The sequence below is a fragment of the Aptenodytes patagonicus genome, chromosome 6 (assembly GCF_965638725.1).
Source record: "Aptenodytes patagonicus chromosome 6, bAptPat1.pri.cur, whole genome shotgun sequence".
Lineage (NCBI taxonomy): Eukaryota > Metazoa > Chordata > Aves > Sphenisciformes > Spheniscidae > Aptenodytes > Aptenodytes patagonicus.
Window position 1 is genome coordinate 28,643,106 of NC_134954.1, and position 21,177 is coordinate 28,664,282.

The 21,177-nt window shown below is 41.9% G+C and overlaps 1 protein-coding gene across 2 annotated transcripts in view; it reads left to right on the top strand.

The window, feature by feature from the left end:
- The window catches only part of VPS8 (VPS8 subunit of CORVET complex), an 89,940-nt gene that overhangs the window by 28,895 nt on the left and 39,868 nt on the right, over positions 1 to 21,177 (top strand). For both annotated transcript variants that reach the window (XM_076341748.1, XM_076341747.1), the window contains exons 15-30: positions 1,366 to 1,440; positions 2,115 to 2,150; positions 4,908 to 4,998; positions 6,120 to 6,166; positions 7,061 to 7,150; positions 7,549 to 7,595; positions 8,117 to 8,339; positions 9,299 to 9,388; positions 10,805 to 10,856; positions 11,148 to 11,190; positions 11,980 to 12,052; positions 15,617 to 15,736; positions 16,337 to 16,408; positions 19,050 to 19,169; positions 20,376 to 20,432; positions 20,846 to 20,928. In XM_076341748.1, coding sequence (XP_076197863.1) covers positions 1,366 to 1,440; positions 2,115 to 2,150; positions 4,908 to 4,998; positions 6,120 to 6,166; positions 7,061 to 7,150; positions 7,549 to 7,595; positions 8,117 to 8,339; positions 9,299 to 9,388; positions 10,805 to 10,856; positions 11,148 to 11,190; positions 11,980 to 12,052; positions 15,617 to 15,736; positions 16,337 to 16,408; positions 19,050 to 19,169; positions 20,376 to 20,432; positions 20,846 to 20,928 — 1,319 coding nt within the window. The remainder of the gene's footprint in view (positions 1 to 1,365; positions 1,441 to 2,114; positions 2,151 to 4,907; positions 4,999 to 6,119; positions 6,167 to 7,060; positions 7,151 to 7,548; positions 7,596 to 8,116; positions 8,340 to 9,298; positions 9,389 to 10,804; positions 10,857 to 11,147; positions 11,191 to 11,979; positions 12,053 to 15,616; positions 15,737 to 16,336; positions 16,409 to 19,049; positions 19,170 to 20,375; positions 20,433 to 20,845; positions 20,929 to 21,177) is intronic.

The following is a 21,177-nucleotide window of genomic DNA, read 5'->3' on the forward strand; positions in this document are numbered from 1 at the left end:
AGTCAGAAGGTGGAGTCTAGTCTAAGTTAGCTGATGTACTGCCTGCCACGTGATCTGGAATTGCCAGGCACAACCTCACAGAACATAGCTAGAGATTGGCACTGAGGTGGTATACGAGCTCTCCTTGCTAGGATATGTCATTATTCAGAGCCTTTCACTCAATTCCAGAAACTCTGCAGTGTCCTGTGAGGACTTCTGGTGATTACCATCAAAGCCAGAGACATGTGGCTTGAAAAACTGGTGGGCCCACATAAGTGCTGCCTGTTAAAATGCTATTGTGAGTCTAGAAAAGACCCCTACTTAATTCATAGACTGTAAGTAGCAAATGAGATCTGAAGTCTATAATGCCATTTTGAAATACTGAGGATATGGAACAGGCAGTCTCTTTCCCTGCATTTCAGTAGGAATTACAAGACAACCTATTCCAGAGCAATTGAGTCAAGGACAACTTCTGATAGGAAGCTTTTTTTTTCCCATGGCTCAGAGGATCAGAAATATACCTTTTCTTGTGTTAGTTCTGCAGACACTCTGGGAGGCAAATCTTAGATGAGACTGCTACTCCCACAAGAGATATGCTGGTTTCAGAGATGCCTGGGTTTGTGGATGAAGACTGTCAGACCCCATTCTTCTACTGCAGCATCTAAAGAAAGATGCAGGGAATATCTGCCACTTCAGCCTTAGGTTCTGTGCTGAGCAGGTTGAAGTGTTATTATGGCAGTCCCTGGAATGGACACACTTTTCAGCAGTGGGAAGAGATCCAGGAAGCTTCCCTACCTGACCAGACTGAGAAAAGTACAGGACAAACAGCTCTAGCCTGTGTAACTGTGCAGCAGAGTGGGAAGCAAGCACTGTCCATGCACTGTGGTAAAATCTCTAATTTTGATGTGGTCCTCCATTTCTCACATTGTAAATGTGCCCATATACAGCCTTTTGAACAGTAGTTACTGGCACTCAAACTTCTGTTGTAGCAACTCTCACTTCAACAATATTCTTTCCATCTGTGTCTCCTACACATTTGCTCTTGAGGAAGATTTGTGAAGAAGCAGATGGCAAAGAAAGAGCCCCCGTAACTTTTTTTGCATCTGAGGATAGACACAGAGCACTGCTTGTGGGTCCTTATGACTCCGTCATGTTTTCTGGGCAGCCAGAGCTCAGTAGCACTTTAAGCTGCATTCACAAGCAGGAAGGAGTGACAGCAGAGCTTTTTACTTACTACTGCCCAGCAATCTGTGTTGTTCTCTCCCAATCCTCATTTTGATTTCTGAATTACAAAGTGTCTCTAAAGTTCAAGTGTATGTATGTTTCTTGGGAAATTTTACAAAAACAAAAAGCGTTTTTACTTGCATGTAATTTTTCTCCCTGTAGGCATTGGTTGGAGAGAAAGCTTGTTATCAGTCCATCAGCAGCTGTGGTGGTCAGATCTTTTACCTTGGAACTAAGGTAAATGTGGGGAGTTTTTAATAAAAATACAGGGCATTCATTGTTGATGGTAGCTCATCTCCTAGAGAAGGGCAATTTTTTATTCTGTGGAGATGTGAATCAGGGATGGGTTCTTTGTGCACTTATGTTGTGGGGTTAAAGAAATGTGCAATAATTTGGTCTTAGCCAAGGTATGGGCTAGGTAAGACATTGTCATAGTTTCACAGTATCCTGGTTCATGCTGCTTCAGGGTAGACTTAGCATTACTTTACTGACATCTCCTCTGTCCTAAGCTTCAACTTTTCTGTCCTAAATGTGCGAGCGTGTAAACAGAAGAAAATAACACAGCAGGGAAAACTAAGACTCTATTGCATGGAATGATAAAAGAAATATCCTATTTGCTTTTCCTGTCCTGCAGCGCAGGCTGTCTCTGAAAAGGCAGAGAGAGGTGGCCTATGGGATGGCACGTGGAAGTAGGGGAAGAAATGAGGGATGGTATCTTGGAGCGGATGGGTTGTAAGGCCATGTACAGGATGTTTTCTGTTAAATATAAACATCCAATTTATTCCTGCCATGCCAAGCCTGAAGGTTGCTTTAGTTAGCTTCATCTGCACCAGCATGCTCTGGTGGGTCTGTGGGATACCACAGGCTGCATGAGCAACTGTAAGTAAATAACTTTTTTTTTTCTTTTCTAGTCTGTTCACGTCATGACATTGAGAAGCTGGAGAGAGGTACGCTGAGAGGAAAACTGTACAGCTTAGTATGTTCGAATTGCTTAAATGTAGCTTGAGAGGAGGGAGGGAGCATTTGTGAAGCATGTTCTGAGCACTGTGTTCAGGATCCCTGATTGCTACGCGCAGCCAGCACCGTAGGTACACTGCTTTCCATGGTGGGATGCTATGGGACTCCTGCTTGCATAAACTTGCAGGCTGAACAGAGACCTTGTTCTCCCAAGCAAGGCATTATGTCTTGCCATGTTTCAGCTTCTGTTAATAAGATAGAGTTAGTGCAATGTATGACTTTGGAGGACTGTGTAAGTGTAAGCCTTCTATCTGCCAGATAAGCATACAGGAGTGGAAGGAAATCTGGTTCACTGTATTTTGTCTCCAGCTACTCCAGGAGCTACATCATAAAATCCATCAAAGACTACCTAGAAAGTTCACTGAGTTTCAGATCCTTGTTTCTGTTGGTAGAAGATTTTTTTGGAACATCATTTCTCTGACAGCTGAAACCCTATCAATTTCCACACTCAAGTTCTTAGTGATCTATTTATGTCTATTTGTTCCTGCGTTGTTCTTTTCACTTGAGTTAAACATCAGTTTTTCCTTTCTGGATCATCACTTAGCAGTATGTTTATTCAGTGTATGCACGTTCTCTCTCAGACTTTGTTTTGCAAGGCTAAGCAAAGCTCTTTCATGATCTTTTGTGAAATTACCTTCCCATTCCTTTCTTTTTTCATAGTCACTGTTCTCTGCACCTCCTTTGTGCTCAGTTTCTTGAACACAGGTAAACACTTTGGCACATATTACTCTGGGTAGGGTCTTACAAGTGCCATGTACAATGTCACCTGTTCTTCACTGTCTTTACTAGATATGTCATTCCTCAGGCATCCTTGGGTCTCATTTTGCTGTTCCTTTGGCTACATGATGTCAGTGCCTTGTGGCATTCTGGAGATTCACCAGTACCCCATAGCCAAACTCTGATTTCTGCTGTAAGTTGCTTGTACCATTGGATTGCATCATACTTCTATTACCCAGCTTTAGGGGCGATCCTATTGTGTCTGTCTTTCTGGTCTGCTCTCTCATATCACATGTTGACAGTTGGTCATCAGCAAACTTCATTAGTGAATTCAGCTTATGCCAAGTTAGTTGACCAAATCGTTATGTAGAAGGGGGCTTCAGGGCTGATTCTCAAGGAACTCCAGTAGTCATTTCTTTCCAGTCTCGCATTTCTCCTTTAAGCAGCGACCTTCACTATTTTTCCTCTTACCTGCTTTATGGCTCTTGTACTCATCCATGATTATAAGCTCCCCCATGTGACATTGTATCAGGACCTTTAATGAAATACGAACAGTTCAGCTCTATAGAACTTTTATACAGTTGCTGCTTTTAGTTACCAAGATCACTGTCCTCTGCTAGTTTTCCCTCCAGCCATTCACTATTGTTTTTGGTTTAGTAAACTGTTAGTGAAAAGTCTCGCTTTGACCCATGATTTCATGTACTGGTTTTCCTAGAATTCAGAAGTCAATCACAACTTACATGCTCTTGTTACCATAAGTTGGCAGATGAAAAACTCTCTAAGACTCAATTTGGAGTTTTAGAAAGCAGGCATTCTTTATTGCGGTGCTGGGTGCACAGGGGATTGCTCCACCTAGTGTGCGTGCTGGGCTGCTCAACTATTGGAGTTATGTACAATCAGAATATACATATTCATTAGCTTTCCGAGACATGATTAACATATTCATGTTATTTCTTGGAACTCATTAACATATGTAAAAGTCTTTAACGCCTGCGCTCTTATGTTCATTGGTGGTCTTTCAGGGTCCTCTGGTGGTCGTCGATAGTCTTCCTCACCATGTCCACTAATTGAACTCAGTCTTTTCGCCTAGTTGCACTAGCTGATTTCAGCATAACTTCCTTATCCATTCCACCCCTGTACACAGAGCTTCAAGGATTCCTTTTATCTATGGAATGTCCAGTCTGCAGAACATTTAGCTACTTTGCTTCGACAAAGAAAACCATATGTCTCCTTAGTATTTCGGTATCGCTCTGAGCCAACCTCCTAAATTACTGTATGGTTTCTGTTGTGCTGCAGGCCTCTTTATTGTGGGGGACTTACTCAAGAGTTGTAGTTGAGTATGTGGGGGATTAGGGTGTGAAGCTGAGAGTTAGTCCTTGCTGCAGTACAGAATGCTGGTCTGAGACTCAGAATCTCTCTTTTCTCAAACAGTACTTTAACATTTTGACCTAACATACCAAGACTAGTGGTGCTTGACCTTGCGTGCTAATAATTCCTTAAAGCAGAAAATACTTGTCATCTACTTCAATCCTTGTTTACTGTGAGCTCAGGAGAAAATAAAGGGTAGGATGAGTACACCCGTATGTTGAAAACATGGCAGAGATTTTGTTGTGCTCTAAGTGATGAGGCAAGGATGGGGAATGGAAAATTTTTATTCTTTGTGATTGCATACACTTGCTGATGCTGTGGGTCTCCATCCATCAAGCATCTGACCTAAAATGTAGGCCACAGGGACTTGATGTACTGGGGCCTGACATTTCTTAGTCTTTTTCAACTGTCTGGCGGAAAATGTACATATGAGAGAATCTTTTTGAGATACTGTCCTCTACTGTAAATGTGTTGTGAGCTTCTGAGGTTTCCTGTCCCCTTGCTGTCAGGAATCATGACCCACTACTGGGAAATGCTGATCTTAAATGGGAGGGGATTGTCTCTTCTGTAATACTAAGGTCCAATATTTCTTGTTATTTTAGAGAGTTGACCACCTTCTGAAACAAGAGCGTCTCACTGATGCCCTGGCTCTAGCTTGGTCTTTTTATGAAGGTAAAGCAAAGGCTGTAGTAGGTAAGTTTGGTGTTTGTTTTTTGTTTTTAATTGAAACCACTAGGGAAGGTTTTAAACCTATGCATATACAGAAATCACTTTTTCAGGAGGAAAACAAAAAAGAGAAGAGAATTGAATTGAAGAAGAGAAAGTAGGATGTGTGCTGCTTTGGGTTTGGCAGAAACACCACCTTTATATGGATTGGTTTGATTTTTTTTTTTAGAGTCATAGTCCCTTTAGCAGCCTGCTGTTTTCAAATGAAAATCAGATTTGGTCTGTGTTCCGACTCCTATCTGTTGTCACTTTGCCATGAAGGAGGTGGATCCAGGTGTTGAATATCTAGCCTGCTAAAATATTCCTGAAAGTCATGCATGACCTGTAGGTAATTTTCAGTGTGATGTTCTGTCAGCTCTGCCAAGCAGGTACTTTCATTCAGGTCTCCTCTGACTATGCAACTGACTGAAAGAACTGCTGGGTTTTGGCACCATGTTTCCTATGAAGGAGGATGCTTTGTGAGCGCTTAGCCTGTTATGATAAACATATTAATTATGCCAGACACTGCTGCTTGAATGATCTGATTTGGACTGGACACATTGACTTTTTGGCAAATAACTTCTGATGGTTTTGACACATGAGACTCAAGTTCTAAGGATAAGATCTTCCTGCTGTGAAATTGCTAGTATATGAAGATGTGTCTTGTTTTAATGCATGGGTATAATGCAATTAAGCAGATAGTTTTTTCAGTATTCAAAGAATTACTGTCTTTCTGAGTTGACATTTAAGATTTTTTTTTTTTCTCTTATAGTGCACTTAATTCAGCTTCTTTGCATCAAGGCATCCTCCAGCAATTAGCCTCGTACACAGTCTTTTACAGCCCTTCGTTAATTGTTCTCTAAATGTTAAACAGCACTCAGATCTGTTCTTGCCATTCCTGTACTGGAACAGTCTTTACACTGGGAGAATAAGCTCTTCAGAAGAAGAGTGGGCTAAAAGTAGAACACAAAATTGTGTATTTAGATATCCTGACCTCTGCATCTCATGGGTAGTGGTTTTAGCATCTGAACTGTGGGATTTTTATATTTCCACTGGTAGCTTAGATGAGAAAAGCTTCATTTTTTTTTTTCCCCCCTCATTCTTTCTAGGCTTGTCTGGGGACACAAGCAAGCGGAAAGCAATCATTGCCGACAGAGTGAGTCACTGATCTCTTCCTAACTGGATTGTCATGTATGCTGATGTGATACTAACTGTGTTCCTGGAAGGAATGGCTTCTGCCCTCCAGAAATTAATCCAACTAACTCTAGAATGTGTACATGTGCCTCTCCTGCTAAGATTGTGAGCAGGATTTTAGAAGAGACTTGGAAATACCTTTTGGGTAAAGGTGGGGGTAAAATCTGCAGCATTAGCAAATCAAAACGTGATGTTATCATCCAGGCCTTGAGATCTCTGGTCCCCTCACAGCGGAGAGAAACCTTTTTTGTAGGTAACTCCAGAGTATCCTGACATTTGGTTGGCAAGTGTCCATCAGTATGTAACTTGCTGACGCTCAGGATGGAAACTTTGCTCCATGTATACATGGACGTGGAATAAACTCTTAACTGATCCTGTTCAGTTGTTACAGGAACCTTTTTTCTGGGAAGGGTATGTTTAAAAGACACAATTATTGCAATAATTATTCAGCTGTACTTTGTTAGTCATGTATATTTTATTTGCAGGTAAATGAGTTTTGCTGTTTAAGATACTATAACTTTAAGCTTTGGGTAAAAACATGGCCCAGATGAGCCTTGTGCTTCAGGATGTGTTCATCCATCTGAAAATTTGCTGGCAGACTGGCTGCCCAGTTTCTCGGTCAGTTAAAGTGAGCGTAGGCCTTCAGTATCTCACTGGGCCACTTCTATGCTATGTCATGCCATTGTCTCTTGGTAGCCTCTTCCCCCTTCTCCTTCCTGCCCGCAGTAGTTCATACCCAACATGGGACAACAGAGTCTACAGTGCTGTCAACCCCCAAGTCAGTCTATTAAATGTGCTACCAAGTAGGGCCTCAAGTGTAGGATTTGAATGAATTTTCTTGTTCATTGTAATTCAGATGGTTGAAATCCTTCTCCATTATGCTGATCGGACTTTGAAGAAATGTCCTGACCAAGGGAAAATCCAGGTTATGGAGCAACATTTTCAGGTATGGTGTTCCAGAGGAATCTCTTGTATAGATCTTTTGAAATTTTTAATCAGACTTTGCTTTGTTGCAAAAATTACTTGTCTATTTTTGAAAAATATTGCTGTGGTTCACCTGAACTCTCACCTCTGTTGTGTGCACTAATGAAATCAGGACTTAGTTACGGCTAGGCGGCAGAGGAGAACCCGTACGCCCTCTGTCCTCTGCAGAAGTATAACTAGAGTTTTTCTCCATATGAACCAGCATACGGGAAAACCTGTAACTGTGCCAGCTACCAGCTGATTCAAATAACTCATTGATTCTGCTCTGTATTGGCCAGGCTTCATTTTGTGCTCTGCAGGATGTGCTATTTGGCAGGGATTTTTGCAAGTCCCTACAGCTTTTTTATGTTTCTTCCGCAGGACGTGGTGCCTGTCATAGTTGATTACTGTCTCTTACTCCAGCGCATGTAAGTCTGAGTTTGCAAGCCTGTCTCCCAAGGCAGACCACCAACCCATGTAGTCCTGAGTGCTGTCTCCTATAATATCACATGGTTTAGAGGAATTGTATCACATCGTCGTATCATATATCACATCACAGTTTAGAGGAATGCTTAAAAATTTATATTAAAGTCGGGGTACTCAGTAGTCAAAGAAAAGTGTGTCTTAAATTTTCATTGATGTGTTGAGGAAGAAAAGTTTGTGTCAAACTGTTTCCCCCACACCATCCCCTTAAAGAAGCTGCCTTGATAGGTTTTCCTGTCGTCATCATTTACCCTCTAACAGCAGGTTTTTTGCTGCAACATCCATAACCGATTTATTCTGTGTAGCTGCCTGTAACTTGCATCAGTACAGGAGCTGAACGGGGCATTCAGCTCCTGAGTTTTAGAAATACAGAGAAAAATGAGTTTAATTTGGAGCCCTCAGAAAGTAGATAAGTAAGGAGATTTTAGTAAGATTATTTGATAACTAAACACTTCTTTCCTCCTAGGGATCTATTATTTAACCAGATATATGATAAGATGAGTGAGAATTCTGTAGCTAAAGGCATCTTTCTGGAGTGCTTGGAGCCATATATCTTAAGTGATAAGCTGATGGGAATCACAGCTCAAGTGATGAAAGACTTGCTGCTTCACTTCCAAGACAAGAACAGGTTGGAAAATTTGGAAGCCTGCATTGTGCATATGGATATCACCAGCTTAGACATACAGCAGGTGAGCTGTTGTACTGCATACTCTATTGAGTTCCTCTGAATAAATGACAACATCCCCTAGTCGCTGATGCAAACTTGTGCTTTTAAGCACAGCACAGAATGTGGAAAACAAGGTGTCACCTTTCAACAGGCAAGACTTACGTAGTCCAAACCATTCATGCCTTTTGGTCACTAATTTGTAACAGAACTTAGCCCTGTGTCCCTGGGATCAAATTCAATGGATGTGGGAATTATTTAGCATGGCTGTGTCCATCCTGTAACATGCATGCTCCTATAAACATGTTTTGCTCCCCCAGTTTGTGTCCTGGCATAGGTTAATGCATCAGCAGCTGAATGTGTTGGAAACTACTAGTCTGTCAGGATTAGTCTGATATTCACAATGAGTCTTTCCTGTTTTGAGTACCTCACCTAACATCAAAGGCTGCAGGGGCACAAAAAACGGAAGTTGCTTTTGTCAGTTTGATGCCTGCCAGCCTGCTCTGCTCAGGTGCTTGCTTTTGCATGACAAAGTTAGTGGAGCAAGGAGGTGTTCCTGCTGGGTAGTCCTGTTTTCCTTGGCCAGTTTTTATTCCCACAGCGTGGCTTTCCATTCCAAGGAAGGAACTGCTTGGGAACTTGACAAAATGATTCACTAACCCAACCAAAAGGCAAACTAGTGCAATGAAGGGTTTTGAGGAACTGATTTTTCTTATTCCTTAATCTCATGCAGGTTATCAATGTTAGAATCTAGACAGTTAGAGTCCATGTTTGCTGTGTGAGCAATAAGCTGGATACTCCCTTTGGAGATTTGGGGTCCTTACAGAGACTAGTTCTGCAAGTGGAAATTCTCATTCTGCTTTAAATCATACCATAGGATGATGGAAATGCAAGGACAGAGATTGTATTTGAGAGACAGGGGAATGAGAAAACTGTGAGCTAAGAGCAGCTGTATGTCTACATTGTGCTTTGTTTGCCTTGCAGGTAGTTCTTCTATGCTGGGAAAACCATCTGTATGATGCCATGATCTACGTCTACAACAGTGGGATGAATGACTTCATTAGTCCCATGGAGGTAGGAAAGATGCTCAGTGCAGTGACTTGTTATTTGTGTGTTCAGCGCACAGTCTTTCTGAGAAACAGTGTTTCAAACCCAGTGCATTGTCTTCTCATTCAGTGTGTATATATCCTTGTTCTTTTTCATTTCAAGGGAGAAATCATGTATGATATATGCAGTTTATTTGACTAGATGCAGTAGAGGAGAAAAGTAATTTGTAATCACTGTGCTTTAGAACACAAATTTCCCTGCTGAGGTAGCAATGCTCTGCAAAGTTACAGCAGGAAATTTAGTCATGTTAATAAAATAAATATAAAACAAAAGCGGCAGAAGAGAATAACATGATGACTTAAGGAGACTTTATTGCAAAACTGTCTGCTAACAGCTTTGTTGCTGGTGGTGAGCCTGGCCTATGTGGCATGACATGCTGAGAAAGCATCAACTTTCTGCACAATGGAATTAATGGGGGTGTAGGCATGAGAGGTTCTATGAACACCTCATGCTTTTTTTCCTTCATACTGTTCTTCCTCTGCTGACACAACAGTATATTAATATGTATTAAGGAGTAATGGAAGCAAAGGATGAACTTAACCTGTGTACAGAGTTCAGAAAAAAAGCTAGAAACAGTCCTTGCATTGAGGCAGGCTTTGTTCTTAGCACTTGGGTGTGATCTATCAACAGTAAACACAGGACTCGGTGTAATGCTGTAAATGAAGGCCCTGTTGATGCTGCTGCTGGTAATCCTGAAGATGTGCCTGATATACCAATTGCTCTTGAAGCCTATAGCTATAACGTCAAGATGTTTCATTATGGAAGCACTGCTGGTATTTTCTCAGTAGTGCTGAAATAGAGAGCTGGGTCTATTTGAATGTGAAAATATTAAACTGCCCAATTTTTAGCAGTTATAATCTCATTTGATTTTTCTCAGAAAGGACACTCTTCAGGTGTTCATGATTTTAAAAAGGAGTTCTGGAAACCTAGCACTAGCTGTACAAGTACAAATAACTTTTTTTGCTTCCTAGAGCTAAGTATTTAGACGAGTCCTCATTCTACATACCCAAACTGAAGGCTATTTGGTGACCCTGCTAGGTAGGCTCAAGATTTGCGTAATCTCTGGTGGCAGAAGATTCAGGAACAGGAAGTGGGGCTGGTCAGTTATGCTCTGACTACTGACCATTGCTTTTTTTAGTGTGGCCTGTGCTTAGGGTTAGATCTGATTGAATGAAGGCTGTTTTTCCATATGTCATAACATCAGCTGGGAAAAGCATCCTCTGACACACCTTGGTGTCCTCTGCACCTTTTAATTGTAAGACATGGTGAGAAAGCAGAGTTTCTGTGGGGAAGACGCCCCATTGATCTCTGCTTTAAAACCACGCAGATTCTTTGTTTTGAGCTTTTCCAGCTGCTTGAGCACTGCCTTCTTTCTTGTTACAGAAGCTGTTCAAAGTCATTGCTCCTCCACTGAATGCTGGGAAGTCTCTCACAGGTACAGAATTCTTTCCCTTTAAGGGTTTCTGGTTTTGATATTTAATGTTTTGAATATCTGTAGTCACTTCCAACAGAGGGATGCAAAAAGGAAATATATACCCAAGATAAGGGTCTTGGAGAACAGAAAAGTGTTTAGTACTATTTACTGTGTGTAAAGCTGCTCAACTTACTGTGTGTAAAACTCTGCCTGTGTGTCAGATGAGATGTTTTGCTAACAGCTGGGAAAAAGAATTGCATTTCTGTATGTTGTCTTGTGAAGAAAAGGTGACAAATAATTTTTGTTTTGTAGATGAGCAGGTGGTAATGGGCAACAAGCTGCTTGTATATATAAGGTAAGGTCCTTTAGAAAGTGTGTGAGGTGTTGCCTAGTGGCGGCACCAGATTTTTAACTCACTATAGTTGCATAATCTTAGAGTGTGTTTCAAGGTCTGAGGGACTGCATAATAGAGCAATGGCTACTTTGCACAGCTGACTTAAAGTTACAATGCCTTCTTGTTACACATCATGTGAGTAGATAGGTAGGATAAAGTTAGAGACTTAGAGCTCAGGTTACTGCTGATATGCCAAGACCATGTCTTTATCTTTAGAATTTAGTTAGAGTGAGTTCTTTGTCCTGTGTGAGACACAGTGCTCCTTGAACAAGGACCCCATAGCCTGAAAAGCTGTATTTTAGCCCTTTCTGCCATGTCTTTTGGGATAGCTGTGCTCAGTTGCTGCTTACTCATTTGCAGGAGGTCATTCAGAGATTGCACAGTAATGATTAATTAGTGAATTCCTCTTTCTGGAATCTATTCAAGATCATGAACATTAGGTTCTGCATTACTCCTGCTTCCTAAAATGCAAGAGTAAAGATTTTTGTGAGAAATACTGAGTTTCCCAGTTACTTTTCTGCTGTGGAATGGCATACCTTGAATGCAAATTCATGCAGTGCATGTGCTTATTATGTAGTGCTGTCTGCCGTGTAGTGCTGTCTGCCGTGCTTGCTTTCATGATTTACAAAATGAATTTCTTTTGGCTTGTTTTAAGAGCATCCTGAAAACCAACTCAAAAAATAAACTGTTCTCCTCAATTTGTTTAATGTCAGGACATATTAAAAATGCCTTTCCCCTCCTTTTCCATAGCTGCTGCTTGGCAGGCCGTGCATATCCATTGGGTGATATTCCTGAAGATCTGGTACCTTTGGTTAAAAATCAGGTGAGCAGCCTTTCGGAAGAAAACTTTCCCATATGAGGTTTTTAGAAGAAGCTGCGTATGTCTCATTTCATGGGTTTCTGATAGAAAACTATTATCAATCTGATAGCTGTATCCTTGTGATATGAGTATATACCACTGTAAATACTAAATAAATTTTTAAAGAATGAAATCAAACAGTTGTTGCAATCTGAACATTTAAGCTTAATATTTTTCTTTCAACTGTAAATTAGGGTGTGGGAACATAGAGTTCTTATTTCCCCCCCTTATTCTTTACCACAAAGTTACCAGAAATTTGTAGCTGTCTTCTCTTTTATGATTTTATGTTCATAATTATATTAGTGTGTGTTCATGCTCATCTCTGCTCATCAAGACATTGTATTTGCTGAAGATAAATTTCCAGCCTTGTGATAACTGCAGGTATCCAGGTGAGGTCAAAAGCGCATTGTAATCAAGTGCTCCAGACTGCATCCTTGTACCCCTGGCTTCCGGGGTCAGCCAGCTACCTGTTTCAGTGGTGGCTGCTCCTCTGCCACTTCACACAGTCATATGTGGGCAATTGTTTGCCAGAGCTACTTAATAGGTTCAGGGGGCTGCAACACATCTGTCCTTAGGCTTATCTCAGGAACCCCTCTTGAGAGCCTCCTTTGGCAGGAAGGAGGTTCTGGAGGCCACAGAACTGGGAAAGGGTTTAACATTAGATGTCTTTTGGTACTTGGACAGAAAGGAGGATGCTGTCAGTTCTGAACTTAAACTGCTGTATCCTAGCATTTGATTCCAGTTGATGTGATTCCAGTTTTTTGTATGGGTATTTTTGGGTTGGCCTACAGCTTACGTTCCTGTTGTCCCTAATGTCTATGACTATATCAGAGGTTTGGAGCTGAGGTGAATCTGTGATGGCTGTGAGGTCTGTGATTCAGGTTGTTTGACAACTCTTCCCCTTATGTCCTTATTACTGCCTCCTGCCCACAGCATGGAAGGGAAGAGGCTTTCCCAAAAGACTATTCCACAGTGATGGTGTTTGGAAAGACAGTTTCCCTTTTCTGATAGTCAGCGCCACTTTGAGACAACTTAAAAGGTAGCCAGTTTCTTCCTTCTCTTGAGAAAAGGCATAAAGCAACCCATGGCTTGACATTTTCCAGTCTTGTGGTGACTCTGTTAAGATCGTCTGCTTTCTCAGTCTGTTCCAGCTCTGGTTAGGAGGCAATAGGCTGGTACTACATTCCTCTTCATCCACACATCTTGGCCATCCTTAGTTTGGGAGAGTTGGCCCTGAGCATGTCCAGCCATTCTGCTTATAAGGCAGGATCTTAGCTGCTTCAGAAAAGTCTATACCTATGTTTATAGGCTCTGAAGCTGCTTGTTTTAGACCCTGTGGGCTGAGCACAGGCTGACTACCCATCTCTCATTCTTTTGTTGTTCTGCCTAGTCCCTCTAGGAAGAACTGTGGCCTAATATCTAAATCATCTTCCCAGGGCACTTTAGGAACAGCAGCTGATGCCTTAAGTCTTCTGTGTGCTGCCATTATCCTGTGACAGTGCAGGCTTGTCCCACTGTCCTCCTTTTGGGACAAGGTTTGATTCTTGAGCTGCATCTCTTCATGTTGTTCTTTGCCGCCCTGTTCAGTGGACCATCTTTGGCTGGCCGGATTCATCACACTGTTCCGAGTCTGCAACAGTAGCTCTCACATTGGGAGAAATGTGAAATCAAATTCCATCTTGATTGCCCAAGAGATTGGCAGGTTGTTTCAAGGCAACAAGTACTATTGCATGTGCCTTATATATTTGTTCAGGACAGGTGTGAGCATGTTTTTAATGGTTTCATCGTAGGGAGAGAGTACCTAGCTAAAATCACAGTGAACTTATGCCAAAAGTATGACTAGACATGCAGATTACATGTTATGAAAGTTGGCTTGGTCACTGCCAAGTAAATCTGCTTTCCTTATTCATTATTTCCATCAGAGCCCTCAAGCTGACTATTTCTTTCTCTTTAAGCTGTGTCTGAAGTTTGACCTAGGGCAAAGCTTAAATCCTTTGGAGTCATCTCTGACAATTTCTTAAAACAGAGGATGCTCCTGATCATCATTTTGTGCTCATAAAACTCTTTCCTGAGTTTCTGGCCTGTTTTACTGCAAACATTTTTTTGGGGGTCTCTAGCATTTCACTATTTTTGGGTTTCAGTAAGAGGAAGTGCTTTCTGTTTTGCATTTTCTCTTTGCGGTACAATGGAACAGATATTTTTTGGTTGTTGGGTGGGATTTTTTTGGTGGTTTTTTGTTTTATTTTGTTTTTTTTGTGCTAATCCAGAGCTTGTAACTATATGTATGTGGTAGCTCTGGGTTACTGTAAATCCTTTTCTCACAGGGTGTGCAAACCAGTCTGTTCCCCTTTGCTGGATCAAGCACTAGGCTGTTGCTCTCTCCCATGGTCCTTATCAAGTTGTCCCCTGCACACACTAGAGCTGGCACAGCAACAGACTGTGGCTCGAGGTCTGAGGGGAAGTGATAGCCCAGCCAGCAGCAGTAGCTCTGGGGAGGAGCCGTCAACCTTTCCTTTTTATGACCTCTGAGAGTGTTTCTGAGCGCTTGGCTTAAGTAACACCTTTCTGTCTGGATACTTAAATCCACTCTAGCTACAGTCTGGGTTTTTTTGTTTTGTTTTGTTTTCTTAAGAGTTCCCAGCTGGCAGGTGGGTATCAGGTTCAAGGAGGCCACAGGGAAGGTTGTGGGTCTGAAAGTCAAGCTGCTAACTCCTCCTGGCTTCACTGCCACTGTGGTAACAGGAAAATTAACTCTGAATAGGAGTAAATGAGAGAACGTGGCATTTCCTGAGGATGGCTGGGCGAGTGTATCGCCTGTCAGTTCTCCATGGGATCCCAGTGTGTATCTTAATACGTACTCATGAGTGCTAGCCAGTCTGCAGCAGTCTGCTCTCTTTCTGCCGGTAGTCAGATCTGTTATGAGCGTGTTTGAGACACCTGGAGCTGTCACTGCCCTGTTGGTTCCATAGGAGGGTCTGGACACCCCTGTCAGTGGTTCAATAAAGGGAGTTGCCTTAATTTTGAAAGACATGGTCAAATTTCAGGAACTAGAAAGTCAGTGGAAGAGATAGAGTTGAATAGCACCTAAGTCAGTCTTTGCAGCGCCAAAAGCTTTATGCCTCAAAGTGAGGGGGCAGATTGACTGGCTCTTCCCAAGGGAACTGCTGACAAGGAGAGGACCTGTGGCTTGGATAAGGAGGAGTTGCACAGCTTCTCAGGAGAGCTGCCAGGAAGGGGAGGGAGTTCTCTAATTTCACATGCTTCAGTCTGCAAGTATAAGCCTTAATTTTTGCTTGATCTTAAATTTTGATTGGTCTTAAATTGGTTGGCGAGTCTAAGGAGAGGGAATTTTTTTCCTGCTAACAAGCAGCAGAAAACATCATTCAAGTAAGAACACTGATGGACTCCTAAGGTGCTTTAAAGCTTAAGTGCAAAGCAGGTAACAATGCTGCTTTCCCATGTGCTTGTGCTATCAGTTATCTGAAATCCATAGGAAATCTGCTGTGTGTGTTTGAATTTTCATTGCAGGTCTTTGAATTTCTCATCCGGCTGCATTCAACTGAGGGATCTGTGGATGAAGAGGTCTACCCTTATGTTCGTACGTTGCTGCACTTTGATACTCGGGAATTCCTTAATGTTCTTGCTCTGGTAAGAGATTGTTGATCTCCTCCAAGAGAAAAATGCAACACCAGTTCTTCCATCATCTATGTCATGTTTGCATGATCTGCAAGATTCCTGTTAAAAAGTTCATGCTTTGGCTAAACCAGTAGTTACTGGCTTGATGCAGGAACAGTTTTGATGTGTGTTCTATAAGATATCAGAGGAGATCATAGTAGTCCTTTATGTCCTTAAATATAAATTGATGAACATGACATTATACAGTGAAGACTCTGGTAACAGAGGCCACCTTTAAAGCACAGGTAAAACAAGAATAATGTATTTGTAAAGAGTATTTTAGTATCTACATCTTTCTCCTGCATAAAGATTCATCTTTCTTCCTTTCCAAATTTCTTGAATTTCTTCTGTCTATTTGGACCTGTTACTTTTACCTGAATAAGTAAGAACCATTTTGGTAGTTACAAAAGAGCAAATTGTATCTTGGAACCTGCTGCTTAGGTGATATGCACAGAAAGGACTTAAAAGCATTGACAGCTTTGTGATGTGTCTGCTTCTTTGTGTTTGCTTGTATTTCTGGGGTTGGCAGTGGAGAGCATTCTTCTCAAGGTGTCAGTGTTTTGCCTCATGCAGACTTTTGAAGACTTTAAGAATGACAAGCAAGCTGTGGAATATCAACAGAGAATTGTGGACATACTTCTGAAAGTGAGTGTGCCTAAAAATTAACCTCTGTGTTTACATCTGACTGATTGTATACAACACTGTGCAGTAAAGCCTGTAATTTGAATGAGGTGTTTCCAGTCCTGTCCTGGATGACACCTCTGAGAAGGTGGTGGGCTGGAGCGTGGATTCATCTCAACCAAGGCTGTCGGTTGGATGTTCGGAAGTGATGCTTCATGCACATTAAGTATGGTGACAGAGAGGTCTCCTTTGCTGTCTGTGATTTCACCTGGGTTGTACTTTGTTGTCAAATTTCTCCTCTCTGCACTGTTAAGTTTCTTTTTATCTGCTTCTCATTGATTCCACTCCCTGATTCCTTCTGAGGAGGAAAAAAGGTCCCAGGAATCCTGTGGTTGGCAGGGTGCCAACGCTCTTCTGATAAAACCCTGTTCCCTGTATCTGTAAATGCTGTGTTTGGGATGTAACATACCCAGAATGACAGGCCTATCTTTAGTAAATGGGAGAGAAGAGGAATGTCAGAGTTATCAGCCTGGTGCTCTAGAAATCACTTGTCATTTGCAGACCGTGTTCCTTAACAATGAATGTTCTCATTAAAAGCTATCACTGCCAAATGCCGTTTGCTTTCCCCTTCAAAGCTGTCAGCATTAATAATGAGTAACTCCACTTGGAAGCTGTTTATGTATAAACATATCATAAGCAGTGTTTCCCTGTCACTGTCATCATTGATAGATGAGAGCAAGGGCAGCAGTGAGTGAATTCAGTGACAGCGCTGCTGCAGTAGGCTGTGTTGGAGGGTCTGAGATAATGTCACCGTGAGGGAACTTTTGTGAGCCTGCCTGGATGTTGCTGTTAGGATGTTAGTCAGCCCTGTGTTGTGTTAGACTATGCTTTTTTGTGTCTTTAGCTGCCATCAGCAGGAGGTGGCACACTGCAGCTGTGCTCTGGAGCTACTGTGGGATGTGTTCCTGTGGCACGGCGTAGGCTGGATCGAGCTGTTTACAGCCCTACTCTGTGCTGCTGGCCACATAGCAAATGTCCACCACAACAGAATTCAACCCTGCTCTTGGAGGGGAAAAGGAGGGTAATTGTGAGAAGTGCTGCAGGATTAAATGCATCTGCAGGCAAACAATTTGGTGTTACGAAAACTGTCAGTCCCTTGGTCTGGAATCTGCTCTCCTTTTGGATTAAAAAAAAAAAACAAACTTGGAACTTTTTATTTAAATTTATCATTGGCAAAAAAAAACCACTTAGGAAATAGCTGCACTTTTAAAATAGTTTGGTCAACGTAGATGTTCTGCTAATGCTGATCTAAACTTGGACAAATATATTGTCTTTTAGAAAGTCCACGTGGTTAGCCTGCGGCCTCTGTAAGGTTGCTCTGTTTCAGAGGCACAGTATTTTCAACTTCACATGGACTGATGAGGACCCAGTTTGTGAAAAACAAAGCTAAAATGAATAAAACACTCCTATTGTTTTAGTGAGCCATATTTTTAATGCTATTAGCTAATGCCATCTGACTAGGCTCCTGTATGAAATAGCCTTTTTAAACAGAAAATGAAGATTAAAAAAGAATGATAGCATTAGCTGATATTTCAAGCAGAGCTCTACTTGATTCGTTAATGTGTCTTACCTGTCTGCCTCTGCTTGTGTAAGATAACCATTAGCATCTCATGGGGATCTGGAACTCCGGGTCGCTTTAAGAAATCAATTCTATCTCCCAAGCTTAGACTGAATGAGGTTATAAACTGTGAGGTGCTCTGTGTCTAGGCTTTGCTAGAGCAATTCTTAGACATTAGCTGAGAGAGTTGTTCAGGTGATGGATTTCCTCCCAACTAAACCCACTGCTCTTAGCGGGGGACTCTCCAAACAGGGGCATTTCACTTTCCCTTAATGTTTAGGATTTTTTTAGAAGCGTGAGACACCAAGTCAGGACACATCATGCTCGTTTTTTATATGCCAGACAAGCACTTCTCAGGTTTCAAATCCCTTTTGTAGTGACTCTTAGGTATTCCAGTTTTCTGTAATTTCAAGTCAAGTCAGCACAGCCACAAGTTTCTCAAAATATTCATAGACTAACAGCTAATTTAATGCAAGAAAAGAAACTTTTCCCAAAACCTACCGTTGTTTCTTAGTCATTTGATCAGTTCTGCATACCACAATTGAAGTGGTGAGTGCCTGGGGCTTGAAGTCATATGTATTTTTTTTCCTATAATTATTAATTTTATCTCTTTTCCTCATGTGACAACATTTCTCTGCTCAGAAGCTCTGTTACACGTCCAGTGATCAGCACAGACTACAGAGATGGAGATAAACGTGGGTTTGGAGCCCCCTCACACCTGAAAATCAGGGACATGCAAGAATACTTACCTTGAGTATATGGCAGAGAGGTTGAGCCTCTTCAGCTTTAGGACAGAGGTGATTTAGCAAGGACACATCCACTGTCTGTGTCTTCAGGTGACACAGTTAAATGCCATGGAAGGTGGCTTATCTTTTGACCTTCAGGATGGACTAGCACCAGGAGATTGTGTAGATGTCTGGGGTAGGAGGAGACATGATGGCTGTACAGGGATTTCTTGTTGCAGTGTCCTGATTGCTTTCCTAAAGGCAGTTGCAGAATCAATCACTTGTGTTTTTATTTTTCTCTTTTCTCTCTAATGCTTCTCAGGTCATGGTAGAGAATTCTGACTTTACCCCATCGCAGGTTGGCTGTCTCTTTACCTTCCTTGCCCGTCAGCTCGCCAAGCCCAACAATACATTGTTTGTGAACAGGACGCTTTTTGACCAGGCAAGTATTTCTTTGTGAGGGGTGGAAAAATTCCAAACAGGGTGCAGCACCACAGAAGGTGTGGCTAGTGCTGTGGACTGAAGCAATTCTGGAAGGACTGTTGCATTATAAAACAGGTAGCATCTGGGACTTTGTTGTGGTTTCAAAGAAGCAGAGTAGGAGAGACCACAGAAGCACAGTCAGCTCCATATTTCAGCTTGCCTGCTGGAATTGTGTGAGAAATAGGGTCAGGTCCTAGGAGATGGAACAGCCTCTGCTCCTCTCCATGGAATGGCAGATTCCTGTGGTCACTAGTGTGTCAGGAGAGGGAAAGCAAAGACCCATAAGGGCTGGAACCAAGCTGTTTATCTTTAAGCCCCAGTGAGCATTTTGGTGGCTCTGTTGTCACTTGTTATGTGTATGAAGATGCCAAGATAGGGAGATAAAGGATGCCAACTAAAATGACGCTAGCGAGCTCATAGAGCTTGTATACATAGCTGGTAATTTCTAGTTTGCATGGCCACCATCCTTCTCTGCTGTTTGAAATAGGCTGATATGCACCAATGCATGCCTAAAGCTTGCATGGGTTAAGTTTATATCCCAGTCTAAGTCCCAGAAATTCCTGGGACTGAGGTGGCGTCTTCAATGGCTACAGCAGTTGTGCTTTGATGATGATATGGGTATATGAACACTAATAAAAAACGGGTTAGAAAATATATGTCCTTTGTCATAATTTAAGACCAAAGAAGTCTGTGGAGGCTATGTGGATTTGGATTAAACATTGTAATTGCAGATATATTAAATTTTATGAATTACATGATTTCCTGTTTTTCTGGCAGAGATGGCACAGTCCAGGAGAGAAGTTGAAAGGGTCAGCGTAGTGGTTCCAGCTGTTTGGTGTGTGGTCCAAGGCAGGGTCATGGGGTCCCCTGAGTTCTTCTATATTCCCTGGGTTTCCCAAAGTTTGGTTCTAGATCCTGGTTGCAGAGTCATGGGTTTCCCTCGCTGGAGTCTTTCAGCAGTTCTTGGTTACTCCAGTATTCTTAAGTCTCCTTAGTTATAGGACCAAGTAGAGAATACCTCACGGATGAATAGTACATTCAAATTGCACTGTTGTGTTCTGATTTGCTGTTGCCATTATTGGTGCTCACAATCTGCTTGTTAGATTTATGCTAACAGCTACACTAACTAGGCTTAACTCATGCTAACCTCTACATCCTTGCACAGGTCCTTGAATTTCTGTGCAGTCCGGATGATGACTCCCGCCATTCAGAGAGGCAACAGGTAACAGCCTTCAAGGGAACATTTCTTTAAGCACCAGGTATGACCAGACTGTAGAGCAAAGTTCAGCCTCATTGGGAACTTATGCTGGCTGAAGGTCGTATGCTAAAGCAGTCACCTAGCGTAGGAATGGTGGCCAGCACGGAAGAATTGGGCAGTGCTGTACACAGCAGGAGTGAAGGAGGATCCTACCCCAGTATTGCCCTCAGGAAAGGTTTGACAGCAGTAAGAACAGAGGCAGGAGAAGTTCTGGATAAGCACGTGACCTTCATAGTTAATGGACGATCAATTAAAAAAATCTGTAAAATAAGTCCTGTGTTAATACAATGTTTAATGGAGCAGGAACTGTACTTTTGAATGGCACTGGCTGTCCAGCTACTACTGCAACTTAAACAACTGGCCTTCAATATCTGCAGGTCCTTTTGGAATTGCTCCAGGCAGGAGGGATCGTACAGTTTGAAGAGAACCGTCTTATCCAAATGGCAGAAAAAGCAGAATTGTAAGTTGCCATGTGCAATATATAAATACTGCATTTAAATCTCCTCCAAAGGTTTTTTCCTCCACATTTCTTGTTCCTACTTTGCAGCTGTGTTTGCGATTATTTTCCCTATGCATTCACATATGCTTCATTTAATATGTTCTTATTTAGTCCCAGTTTTTCTATCTTATCTCTATGGGGTGTTCTTACAGAAAGCATCGTTAAGATAAGAGGGGGTAGAGCTGTGGAAACCCTTCAGAATGAAACCCT